The sequence below is a fragment of the Cryptomeria japonica genome, chromosome 8 (assembly GCF_030272615.1).
Source record: "Cryptomeria japonica chromosome 8, Sugi_1.0, whole genome shotgun sequence".
Taxonomy (NCBI): Eukaryota; Viridiplantae; Streptophyta; class Pinopsida; order Cupressales; family Cupressaceae; genus Cryptomeria; species Cryptomeria japonica.
This window is the reverse complement of record NC_081412.1, coordinates 444675520-444688961: the sequence shown is the minus strand read 5'-3', so window position 1 is coordinate 444688961 and position 13442 is coordinate 444675520. Positions and strand designations below refer to the sequence as shown.

General features: G+C 36.2%; 1 protein-coding gene across 1 annotated transcript in view; it reads left to right on the top strand.

The window, feature by feature from the left end:
- Window positions 1-10738, top strand: part of LOC131052397 (nuclear pore complex protein NUP88) — an 86577-nt gene extending 75839 nt beyond the window's left edge. Inside the window, exons 7-10 of the mRNA XM_057987055.2 lie at window positions 8362-9183; window positions 9480-9587; window positions 9672-9921; window positions 10102-10738. Of these exons, the coding sequence (XP_057843038.2) occupies window positions 8362-9183; window positions 9480-9587; window positions 9672-9921; window positions 10102-10370 (1449 nt within the window). The 3' untranslated portion in view covers window positions 10371-10738. The remainder of the gene's footprint in view (window positions 1-8361; window positions 9184-9479; window positions 9588-9671; window positions 9922-10101) is intronic.
- The last annotated feature ends 2704 nt before the right edge of the window (window positions 10739-13442 follow it).

Sequence of the window (13442 nt, the reverse complement as noted above, 5' to 3'; positions counted from 1 at the left end):
TGCAGTGTGTTCATAATGAAATCCATAATCCAAGGTACCTTGTAGATATCTCAATATATGCTTTACTGCAACCAAATGTATTTCTTTGGGTTCAACCATGTGTTGACTAAGTGCATTTATTGCATAACATATATCAGGTCTGGTATTGACTAGGTACATTAGTGATCCAATAATCTGTCTGTATAATGTTGGATCTGCAAATTTGGAATCTGCTATAGCTTCTTTTAGTTTATGAAGGTTTGTTTCCATAGGAGATGACATTGGCTTGCAATTCATCATTCCAAATCTCTTCAGAATGTCAATGGTGTATTTACCTTGATTTAGATAAATACCATCTGATCTTTGCCATACTTCTAAACCAAGGAAATAATGGAGTAGACCTAAATCCTTCATCTAAAACTCCGAAGCTAGTTCTTGTTTGCATTTTGCAATGAGATGATCTTCGCCTATAATTAATAAGTCATCTACATATAATATCAGTATCAACATTTCACCTTTGATTGTTTTGAAATACAGATTTGGATCAGCAATGTTCTTAGTAAAACCTATCCCTAATAAGTAATTGTCAATTCTTTCATACCATGCTCTCGGAGCCTGTTTTAACCCATACAGTGCTTTCTCTAACTTGCATACATGTGTTTTTGCATTATTTACCTCAAATCCCTCAAGTTGCTCGAGATATACTTCTTCTTCAATTGTTCCATTAAAAAATGCAGTTTTTACGTCCATTTGATGAAATTTCCATCCTTTAGATGCTGCTATAGCCAGGATTGTTCTGACAGAAGTGTATCGTGCAACAGGTGCAAATGTTTCTTCATAGTCAATTCCTTCCTTCTGTGAGAAGCCTCGAGCAACAAATCTTGCCTTATGTTTTTCTATACTGCCATCAACAGCATGCTTGATTTTAAAGAGCCATTTAGAAGATACAACTGATTTTCCTTTAGGTCTAGGCACAATTTTCCATACATCATTCTTTAAGATAGATTGATATTCCTCTATCATGGCATCCTTCCATACTTGTTGTTTAAGAGCCTTTCCGACACTTGAGGGTTCAACATTTATGAGATCTGTCATTAGAGTAACATAGCTAGAAAATTTTGAAGGTCTTTTGCTTTCTCTAAATGTTCCTCTAGGTGCTGCATAGGATTCTGCTTCCTGTACTGTTTTGGTGGCCCATAGTGGTCTTTTCCTGGGATTCTCTGTTGTAGTGTTCTCATGTTCCAAGGTGTTTTCCTCAAGATGCTCCCTCTGAGTTTCAGAAAGAGAATCTTCTTCCAAATTCATGGAATTAGTTGGGATCTTAGGTGTGATGGAACTCCTTGTTTTGTTAATGGCTACATCTTCTTCAAATATGACATCTCTGCTTAATTCTATTTGTCTTTGTCCAGGGATGAATATTCGGTAGGCTTTAGATGTTTCACTATATCTTACAAAAATCCCTTTCTTCCCAGTAGGTTCTAGTTTAGTTCTTTTCTCCTTAGGTACATGAATATAAACAGGACATCCAAATATTTTGAGATGGCTAATATTAGGTTTAATTACAGTAAAGACTTCTTCAGGAGTTTTGTCACCAATATGAGAGTGGGGACATCTGTTTTGAATGTATACAGCGGTATTAGTGGCTTCTCCCCAAAGTGCAGTTTCTAGGTTTTGATCCAACAACATAGCCCTTGCCGCTTCTACTATTGTTCTATTCTTTCTTTCAGCAACCCCGTTTTGTTGAGGATTGTAGGGTACAGTGAACTCCCTCTTAATCCCAGCATCTTTACAAAACTCTTTAAATACATCTGATGTGTATTCCCTACCATTGTTAGTCCTTAGAGTTTTGATTTTCCTACTAGAGTGATTTTTTGTAATAGATTTGAACTCTTTAAATTTCCTAAGAATATCTTCAGATTCCTTACTTTTAAGAAAATAAATCCAAGTTTTCCTAGAGAAATCGTCTACAAAGATTACATAGTATAAAGCGTTTCCTAGTGATGGTTCAGACATAGGCCCACATAAGTTAGAGTGAACTATTTCTAGTACTCCTTTAGTTTTTCTAGAGCTGTAGGGAAAAGAGCTTTTAGTGTTTTTCCCTAGTGCACATCCTTTACAAACATCTGAATGAATTGGCTTTAGTTTAGGTAGTCCTGTGACTAATTTCTCCATAGAGGGTAGAGCACGAAAGTGTAAGTGCCCTAGTCTTCTATGCCATATTTCTGTTTGATCTGTGACTTTATGAAGTAAGGTTTGATTTGGCTCATTACACAATTCATATAGGTGTCCTTGTCTGTAACCAATCACTTGTGCTCTTTTGAAGGTGGATGTTTTTGGCCATGCCATTACTTTTCCGTCTATGAATGAGACTCTATATCCATCATCCTCAAGTGCAGAGATAGAGACTAGGTTCCTTTTGATACCTGGTACAAATAGTACTCCGGTGAGTTGAATTGAGATTCCAAACTTTAGTCTAATTGTACATGTCCCGACACCTTTTACTGGATGTGCAGAGTCAGCCCCTATTGTTACCTCTTCATTTGATCCCTCTTCCATTGAGTCTTATAATTCTCTGAATCCGGTGACATGTCTTGACGATCCACTGTCTATCACCCAAGTGTTAGACTTGTTTGAAGCTTGACTTGATAGTGCTGAATATAATACAAACTTCTCAGATTCAAGTTCTGTGTTCCTCGCCTGCTGTTTTAATTTGTCAAGACAATTAAATGACATATGTCCGTACTGATCACATCTGTGACATTGGATTTTTGACATGTCTTTCTTATGAAAGCTTTTCCCATGGTGGGATTTTCTTTTCTTGAAGTTTCTCTTCTTGCCTTTCTTACGGGAGTCAGTATTCAGAATGTGGAGGTCCTCATCTTTGTTTTGTGATTTCCCCCTTTCATTTGCCTTGATTCTTCAAGGAGACAGTCATCCCTTAGTCGATCAAATTCTGTGAATTTGTCCCTTGCATTTATGCCTTGTTTGAATGATTCCCAGGATTCAGGTAATCCGTCTAGGGTAATCATTGATAGTTCTTGCTTCTCAACATGATAATCAAGTTTTTGCAGTTGATCTTTGAGTGAACCTATCCTTGTGAAATATGAGTTTATTGATTCACCTTTATTTATACTTATGTGGTTCAACTGTCTTTTTAGAGCTAGGGTTTTGCTCGGATTGTTTATCTCATATGTTCTTTCAAGGGTTTTGTACATTTCATATGCATTGTCATATTTTAATATAAGTGGTATTATGTGATCCCTTACTGCATCTATCATGATTTTTACAGCTTTATCATTTCCTTCATTCCATACAGTTTTCTCATATTCGTCTTCAGGTTTGGGCTTGTCTTCTTTTATGAATTTGATTACTTTGTTCTCTTTTAATACTATCATAATTCTGACTTTCCAAGCCACAAAATTTGCTGCTCCTTCGAGTCTGTCCTCGAATCTGATTGTGTTCGCCATTTTAGAAATCTTCGATTTTAATTTGTAAACTTTGCTTTTAGTCTATTTGGATCTTTAAATAGTTAGGCTCTGATACCATGTAAATGTAAAATAGACTGTTATTGTTTCTGTGCAATCAGATTTGCTGTAGCTTCAAAATCTGGTATGTTAGGGTCAGATCGAAGAAATGAAAATTGATTATGTTTCTTATCGATTTGCCTCTGTAGGTACGAAGGCAAATGTATATATAGGTCACCGATCTCTGTCTGTTTTGTTATTCAATTCGAACACCAAGTTCAATAGGGAGGATGGCGTATATATGCGATTATTTTCATGGAATCGTGCCCCCACAGGGGATCGCGATCCTATGTGGAACCACGTGGTTCCACATAGGGTCGTGACCCTTGTGTGGAGCCACTATCCTCTACACCGGCGTTCATTACTTTAACCAAACTAAATGTTTGCAAAACTAATTTGTTAGTTAACAACTTAACACTAACTAAATTCCAATCTTAATTAAATCGTAAATAACAGAATTAGTATTCTGTGCGCTGATACAATTAGAGAAACAGATTTAGTTTTCTGAGTGTTACGACTGAGACTATAATTTAACACAAATCTATTTGCTTCAAATCTGAAACTTGAAGATAACTTGCAAATATCAGCTTCAATGCAACCTCTATGTGAAGAAGCCCTAGACGGAGATGAGGGTTTTCATACTCAAATCTGGAAAAGGAAATCCAAGAGGGTTTTCATCCTCTAAGATCTTCAAACAACCAAGGGTTTTCATCCTTAGATGTGGAAATTGAACATGATGCTCTAATTTTAAATTGCAAAGGGACTACACGATGATCGACAATGAATCCAAGCACCCCATTTGAAGCTCTGCAACTTGGGCCCATAAATTGAAATTTCCCTCCAAAAATATTTAAAAAACATATTATTATTAAGTGTTTAAAGACATGTCTTAAATAATTTAAATAATATTATTAAGTTTGCCTTTAAATATAAAATTGTCAAGCTCAACTTAAAATAATACTATTAGTCATTTCTCTCGCTTTATCTAATCATCTTTAGTCTATGGGACTAAATATCTTTTTCATGGCTCTAACAGTCCTCCCTTGGCTGTACTTTGGTTACACCTTTCAACCCCATCAAATTTCAGGTTATCATAACTCTTTGGAGAGGAGACCAATGTTGCTTATGATTTTAAACCAAATTTACCTTGCCTATTATGATTCTATTACTTCCTTAACATAAGCAATAAATGCCTCTGTACAAAGTGTAGTTTAAGATTATATTATATCTAATACCTCCTTCCAACTTTATGACATTACTATGAGTCTAAGACAACTTCAATTTTTTCTCGAAATTTCACAAAAATAATAATATTAAGAGTTTTAGATGTTAAATTTGTAGGATGTTCTTGAGATGCGTAGTAGTGGAGAGAAATATTATCATTGTCAACCAATTACATGATGTAATATTGATGAACCTCAATTACTTGGTTTGAGCATGATAAACTAGATTCTTCACTAGCTTTAGGAATCTTTTATTGTATTAGAAAAGTGAAGCGGGTGTAATTTAGATCAATCAAACTTCATGTTCCCATATTGCTTCACAATTGGCACTAACAGCTGTGTTGTACTATGCTTCAATGGAACATAAAGTTACACTATGTTGAAGCTTACACTGCTACGGAATAATTCTTGTCAATTTTAATCATTTGCCTCACAATGGAGAGCAGAACCATCAAAACGGGCTCATACAGTGGCCTTCCATCATACATTCTTCTATATCTACCTAAACTTGCCTACCATATTATCCTTCTACTGAATGCTGTTTTAAATTTTAAAAACTATACATAAGCAGGCCAACAAAAAACAGTCTTCAAAAACTGGAGTTATCCTTCCTCACATTCTCGTGCTCGTCTCCCGCATCCTCCACTAGAGAGAAAGTCCATTTCCTATCCCTGGTCTCGACCCTTTCAATGCAACCTTTCAGGAAATTAATGCCAATCCATGCTTGGTATCTCCTCTCAGCCACATTCATGCCAATTCCCCAGACCACTAACAGCTGCAATGGGTCATCATCCTCCTCTCCTAATTTGAGCTGCATCCTGCTGTCCAATATCAGCCCTCGTCCTGGGATAGCTCACTGGAGATACCCCTTCAAACCTCCACACCACCGTGCCCACACCAGTTTGACCATGATGGCCTCCACTATTTGCTCTGATTCCTCTGCATCTAACAACATAGCTAGGAACATGGATGTAATATCTGAGTTGACACCATAATGCCCATTCCCACTCAAGTAATCATCACCTAACACCATTCGCAGCGCATGAAGGACCACCCCAGCTCTAGTCTTAAAGACTTCCATGAGCCTCCTCTTGGAGATGTCACTAAAGAAAGCCATCTGTCGCTTTCTTGACTGCAGGTTGATTCTAGTATCCTTGTACTTCTCCGCTTATTGCATAGCGGTGTTTCCCAACTATATGTTGCTAAATAGGCCAAGTGATATCATTAGCAGGTTGGCTGTTGTGCCCTCCTTCAACTGCATTTAACATTCTATAATGGTTGCCAACCCATCCACTTGGCTTATGCGTGAGAGTGAGCCTGTGATCTGACAAGGTGGCTGCAGAAAATGTGCCAATCCTCCAGTGACGTGACCTCAACCTCCTCTGACATCATTTCCACTGCCGTCTTCACTACGTCATCCACGATTTTGTTTCCCTCCCTGTAGATGTTTGTTATGGCAAATTCTTCATACAATTTAATAACCTTCTTAATTTGCCTAAGCCAATTCCCCAACTTCCAGTTTGGCATTTGCCTTGTCCAAATTGTATTAACTACAGGTTGCGAGTCTCCCTCCAGGTGAATTTTATCCCTTTTAAGTTTCCTTTCTACCCTCAATCCCGGCAAAGCGGCATGGAATTCAGCTTCATTGTTGGTTGTCCTTCACACCTTCTTTTCCACCATCTTTAGTATCTTTCCTTCAGGATTTCTAATGATGCAACCTGCTTCAGCCAGCCCAGATTGGCACACGCTGGCCCATCGAAATTGATCTTTGACCGTCTCCCTTCTGGCGACTTCCACTTAACATGCTTCTTGACACCCGTAGACAGATTAACCTGTCCAACCCCATAAATGGGGGATGACTGGATCAAATCTTATTTGATTATTCTTTTAATACTTTTTTTAACTATGCAATTGAATCAAATCTTATTGGTTTAGACTAATTTCTATTTAGGTTTTGTTTTATGAGCTTTATTAGGTGATGTTGACCTATAAGTTGTTTTAATTCTAATTAGGCGAAAACAAGAAGTTTCTATAATCCCTTATGTCCTTGGTAAAACATTGGACAATGGATTTGCTTAAACGAGCTGCCCAAGAAAAAATATTATTAACATAAGCTTTCCTTTGTGCCATTTCTGTACAGTTTACACTTTTAGGTGCCTTTTAAAACACCAGTGGAGAACTTGGCTAGCTCTCTGCTCTTCCCAATGATTTTGCAGCCTTTTGAGCCACAAATTACTCAACGTATTACCAATTTTTTTCCATAGCTTCATGGTTGTGTCAGTGGTCTTCTTCCCTTCTCATTAATTTGATAACAGGATTCGTATGGACTCTAATACTATGGTAGTTTTTATCAGGACAGCAATCACAGAGAAATTAACTTGAAGAATAGACAGGGCAACATGAAATGAGATGAATCCCTAGATGCACATTAAAATATGGAGGCAGCCCCCCCATAGGAGGAAAACATATATGTCTAATCTTCACTACTGTTCAAGTTTATGCTGGTACGCAAATACTTGTTGATTAATACGCTGATGACCTTTAATGGCTGCAAGCATGCCCACACATTGGTCAGCTGTTATGCTGCTTCGTAGTCATAGTGCAGCGGCTTGCAGCCCATATTTTTCTTTGTAATATCTAATGATTAGATATGCCCTAGGAAATTCTGTGATTTATTAGGTTTCATGTAATTTTGTACTATTGAGTGCCTTTCAAAATCAAGTTATATTTCTCTCTTGTTTCCATTGACTTGTTTATACTTATTATTAGGAAACATGCGCTATAAGACAATTAGTATACATAGTTTCTGAACTTTCACACAAGGGCCTCCATTATTATCAGCTTATAAGTGGTGTCTTTTATACTGAACTTCAGTTCTCAGGTTCAGAACTGAAAGAACTGACAAGTTTCTGCTTGGAATGGGTTAATTATTATTTTTCCTCGTTTGGTTGGATAGGTTTTTCTAATTCACATTTTGATATGGTGAGAAAGGTTTTTTTTGGAGAGATTGAAAAGGCATGTATAAAAGATTTGGGTTCTTTTTGGCATCTATTCCAAATGAAAACAAGACAGCTTACATCAAATCTCAGATGAGCTTCAAGATATTTATTACTGTATGCTTTTTTAGCATGTAGAAGAAAGGCAATCACACGGGTTAAAGAGTGAAGATAATTGGAAATGTGTTGTTTACAATTGAAGTGCAATTTGTGTAGTAATGTGATTCCTAATGACATTTTTTTTGGCTAGGAGCTCATTTGCTTTGCCCCATCTGTCCACAGGATAATCTTAATCTATGTTTCTGACCAGTCATTTGTCTTTGAATTAGATAATTTTTATTAAATTCAAGCACAAACCAAAACCTAGCAAATATAAATAATTTCTTCTATTATCATTGAGAGTTGGTAAATTGCATAGGAATCTGCTATCCATTTTAAAATGTCAAAATCTATACGACATTAAGCAACTGGTGAAGTGTATAGGCTATCAGAAAAGAATGAAATACTTTGGCCTAGATCGAATGTTTAATTGTTGATTGTTGATTGTGAAAGTATAAGTTTCCATTAATTTTTTTTGTTTGTTTTCAAGTTAAATTAATATTCTTGTTTTGGGATTTTAACTTCATTATAGCTGTGCAGGGTCCTCTTCCTATGGTCTTAGACAGCAATACAAACACTGGTGGTGATGAACCTACAAAGCATAGGCATCGTGCAGTTGGTTTCTTGTACAACTCAATTCATAAAGATAGTATTTTAGCTATCAGCTTGAGTGATGGCCAAATGCAAATCTATGCTCTTGCAGATGAGATGCAACCTGTTTGGAACATAGGGAGCTCACCGCAGTTACGGATAGAGGATGACAAACTGCTCTCAGTTGCTATGATTGCTGAGGTTAAGTTAGAAAATACTTCATATGTAGGCAGTGGATATGGGAGCAACCAGGATATTGTGAACAATCCATGGATAGGTGAACCACCTCATTTGCTACAGCTGGCAGTGATTGACTTTGCATTGCCAACAACTTTGTTAGAAACTGCTCCCCTTTCCCTTTTACCTGACCCTATAATCCCTGAAAGACTCTACTGCTATCATGCAGCAGGGATAGATGCTTTATTGTTGCATTGGCTTCCATTTTCTGACCGGACTACAGACAGAAGTTCACCTGGTAAAGCTCCTTCTGTATTTCCTGTTCTAGAGACATGTCCTACTGAAGATTCTGTTCCTATGCCACTGCTTGGTGTCACGACTCTTTTAGATTCATTTGGTAAGGCATGGCTTATAGCACTTACCTCAGCATGTGAGTGCGCTGTAATAGAGATGAAGGTTCAGAGAGAATTATTTCCTCTTCGAATTGAAGGCTGCAAAGGAACTGATCAGGGTTTAGAAGCTTCTGAAACAGTAAATTCAGAGAATATGAGTAGAGAACTGCTACTTGGGCCAAAAGAGATTCCTATTCCTCAAGTAAGTTCATTTAATCATCTAGCCGTTCTATATTTGTGTCTTATTTCTGCTTCATATTTAAATATCAACAGTTTCCACATAGCTGTACCTTACTAGTTTTATACCAATCTAATAAACTATTTTTGATTTCTTGGTGTTTACAAATTAAATCTTTTGTGTGGGGGAGTCTAAATGATTACGTTTTTCTTCCTTTTTGACACGTCAAATTTTTAGTGTACTCGGAAGCTGTAGGTGGTGTTCTGTATGATTTTGCTAATATTATACTTCACTATTATGTTCTGGTTAATCTATAATAGGTTCCAGTATCAATGCGGCATTTGACTGCAGACTCGATTGAAGGCCGTTCTATCCTTCATGACCATTGCAAATTACTTCATGAGAAATATGTTGAATATGCACATAAGGTAAGGGCTAGTAAGATAATTTCTTTAGCTCTTTGAAGTAAAAATTCATTGCAAAGTCATTGATGTCTTATGATTGACTTTCAGGTGTACGTGGAACTCAAAAATCATGGTGTCCGGCTAAACAAAGTTGTGGATGATCAGCAGTTGCGTTTGCAGGAATTGGAGGAGAAGTTGCAAAATGTTCAGAAGGATAAGAATTATCTAAGAGAGCGAATAATGAATGCTATTGAGGTAAACATGCAGCTAAACAAACGCCTAAAGAAAGTTAGCAACTTACCAGGAGTGAAGAAAAAACCTCTTACAGCTGCAGAGCTTGAATTTAAATCTCAGATTGGTATGTTTTACTTGTTTTCAGAAAAATAGCACAAGCAATAAACTCTAACTCAATTAAGAAAGGAAATACTTTTATTTTCCTTATAATGTACTGCAAGACTAGCCTATGTTCTGTTGTGCTAAGTAACTTGTTCTCTTGTCTTTGCCCTTTGAATATTTATGATCTTGCTCTGCACAACAGATATGATAAACTATGAGGACTTGGATGTCCTTCAGTCAGCTATTGAGGGCCTAAATTCTCGATTTGAACGATACATGCGAATATCTCAGCCACGCATGAAAAACATATCAACTGAAAGTGTTGGAGGAAGAAAGCTGGCTATGCCAGAAACTCAAATGTCACGTTTGAAAACAGCAGTTGGAAAGCTTACCCAAATTGTTGATGATACATCCAGAAAGGTGAAACTGGTGGAAGGGGTTGTCAGGAGGCGGGAAAGCATTGGTGGTTAGTAAAATGTTTACCTATATTGCTTTGAATTTTAACAGAAAGTTGTTAGATTTTAAGTGTTAATCTGATCATTGGCAATGGCATTAATGTCGATGTCTGCAATATGGAAAATGTACATTATTGTGTATAATATGTGGTAGAAATGGGTTCTTTCTCCACAAATTTTTGATGGTCATGGAAAACCAGAAAAGGTGGCCATATTCAATACAGTCGGCCACTAAATGACACTTCGCTGTATATCAGTTTTTACTTAGGGAGATGATAGTTTTTTGTCATCAATAACATTTGTTTTCTTTAATAGATAAGCTAGACAAATAATTTTTGTATATTCAGTTTAATGGCATTAAATAAATAAATAGAATTTCGTATCCAGTAGTTTTGTCTCCTGATAATACAATGAGGGCTGTAATGTATGCAGGTTTATAAAACATGTTAAAGTTTATCGTTAAGTAAGCTTTTAAAAAAGTTTAATATGATAAACTATATTTGATTTATTGCATTGGATAAATTTTGATAAACATATAAATTATGCAGTTTTTAGCTCTTTTCTAATCGGAGAAAGCTAAAAGTCATGTTAACTTTGAAGACATTGAATCATAAAATTCAGGCTTCAGTCATGATAGGCCTATTGCAAATGTATATTACTTTTTAAACCAAATGCTCCATTTTAGGGAAGCATTTTGTCACATCCCCATATCCACTAGTTCCACGGAGGATGACTGGAAGAAAAGAAAGAAAATAAAAGATGGGTCGTGGCATTTACACCAAAGACCCAGCAAGGAGACAGCTCTTATCTGTGTGGAATGGTGTGAGTCAAAGGACAGAGACAGTGCATTTAGTGAGGCATGGCACCCCTGCTAGTTTCCTCCAATGTCCATGTATAGTCCCATTGCATTGAAGAATTTCTTCCTGTATAGTACCACGATTGTAGGATATGAACGAAATGGATTTATTGAAAAAGCCTTCGAAACTCTCAGGCACAAAAAAGAATAAAATGTAATTGGCAGAGGAAGAGGTAAATTCCACAACCTTTCTCAGCATCCTCCATGCCTGCACCATAATGAGAGCTTCGGAATGGGTCATGGATAATTATAAAAAGCATAAAGGATAGATGGAATTTATGAGGTAGAGGGGGTGTTGGAGAGACGGGAACGGTGTGCAAGGAAAGAAATACATGAAGTTTGGAAATTTAAGAACAGGAGGTGCAAGCTATGGACTCAGCTAACTCCATGCAAAAGAGAAACTTCACAGAACCTGCCAACTATGTTTTACCCATGCTATATTCCGCTCTACAAATCTTTATCTTTTTAATGAATTCTATGGCAAAATTGCAACATCATTAACAGTCTCCATACTTAGGGAATTACAGCACCTTAACTGTATCTTTCACTGCTTTATTCAGTTTGCTTTAGAACCTTCCCTGAAGTATTCTCTTGTTTAGATAACTACTGTGTAATCCTTTGATCCTTTCTTCAACACACAAGTTTAATAAGTCTGAATTACCGTTGAGACTCGGTCCTAAAACATCGTGGATAGTGTGAGCTTGTTTTTTCTCTCTCAAGCCAAGTAGCTCAACTGATTTCATGATGACTGGATGAATTCACGTCTTCATTCATGGATCTATGGATGGTATACACTTGAACTGTAGTATTGTGTCCATTATTTCTTCACACGGTTCTTGGTATTAGTCGAAATGTTGGAGTAATGCATGTGCTGGAGCATTATGCACCATTTATAAGATAAAAGGCTTCAACTTCTACATTAGAGAGACTCCGCATTGTGTTTGGACTCTCAGAGCTAATAGTAGTGTGTACGGTGGAAATTGTCTTCATCATGGTCCCTAGAGTTTCACATTCCCCCAAGCCTTTTTGTCAATTCTGTGCGCTTGGATTGTGCTGCTACATCTGTTTATGTGTCGACTTGGGCAGATAAGTATTTGCTATTTACATTTTTATTTCAGTGCTAGTATGTGCAATCCTCTAATATTTTGGCAATTGTATGTATTCCTTTATCTTGCAGTCACAAATAAATCAGAATTAGATGTATTCTGTAAGAAGATAAACAAAGAATATCTGGATTATTAGCGAGTAAAAGTAAGAGATTCTAATACATATGATCAGGCCGTTGGAACTAATGATAGTTATAAGGGATACTTAAAATATTTTAGCATGCATGGATAATGAAATTCATATTATCAATCAGATGAATTATGGAACACATAATATGCAAATGCATATGTAAATTAAGAAAAAATTCTGTGTTAAATAACATAATTGTATAGGTCATTGTTCTTTGAGAACGATGCAAGTATATAAGATTTGGGCTTTAATAAATCAGATGAAAACTAGCCTATTATTTGTTTGCATTCAACTAGAGTTTGAAATATGGGCTCAATATGTAGAAAAGCGTGACTAAAGAGGAATTCTATTAGATTTTATAAATGATAAGAGCCACTTTCTATCACACAAGCTTATAACTATAATTCAATGAAGAAGAATTTATATCCAAATTATCTAGAATATGTTCAAAAGGTTATAAATTTTTATATAACTATTGTAGTATAAATTTTGAATTATCCAATGTTGTAGCTAAAAATGATGAAAAAAAGTGAATTATGTTATTGTATAAAAGATTGGATTACCATAAATAATTTATTTTTTTGGTCGATTCTAAATGAAATGAGCATGCTATGTAAGTAATTGAGAATCAAAATCTAGAGGCAACCGATATTTGGTATGGTGCTCAAGAACTTGAAAAGTTAGGATTATGAGAAATTCATAAACCAAGAATTTACTATAATCAAGGGTTAAACTAATCGAATATCCATGTGGTTGGAATATTGAGTAGACATTGAGGTCGTTACATCTCTATGATGAGACTTTAAGTTAAGCAAGGTGGCAAAGAAGTCTAGGTTAAATCTCTAGGAATAAGATCAACTTATAGTATGAATCAGGAATAAAATATGCTTGATATAGGCTTTGGATCATGGTTAGATAACAATGTGGGTGATGATGACTTCATTATTGAAACTAAAACTATGTGGTTTTCATATTTTATACCGCAAGTTGATAAGT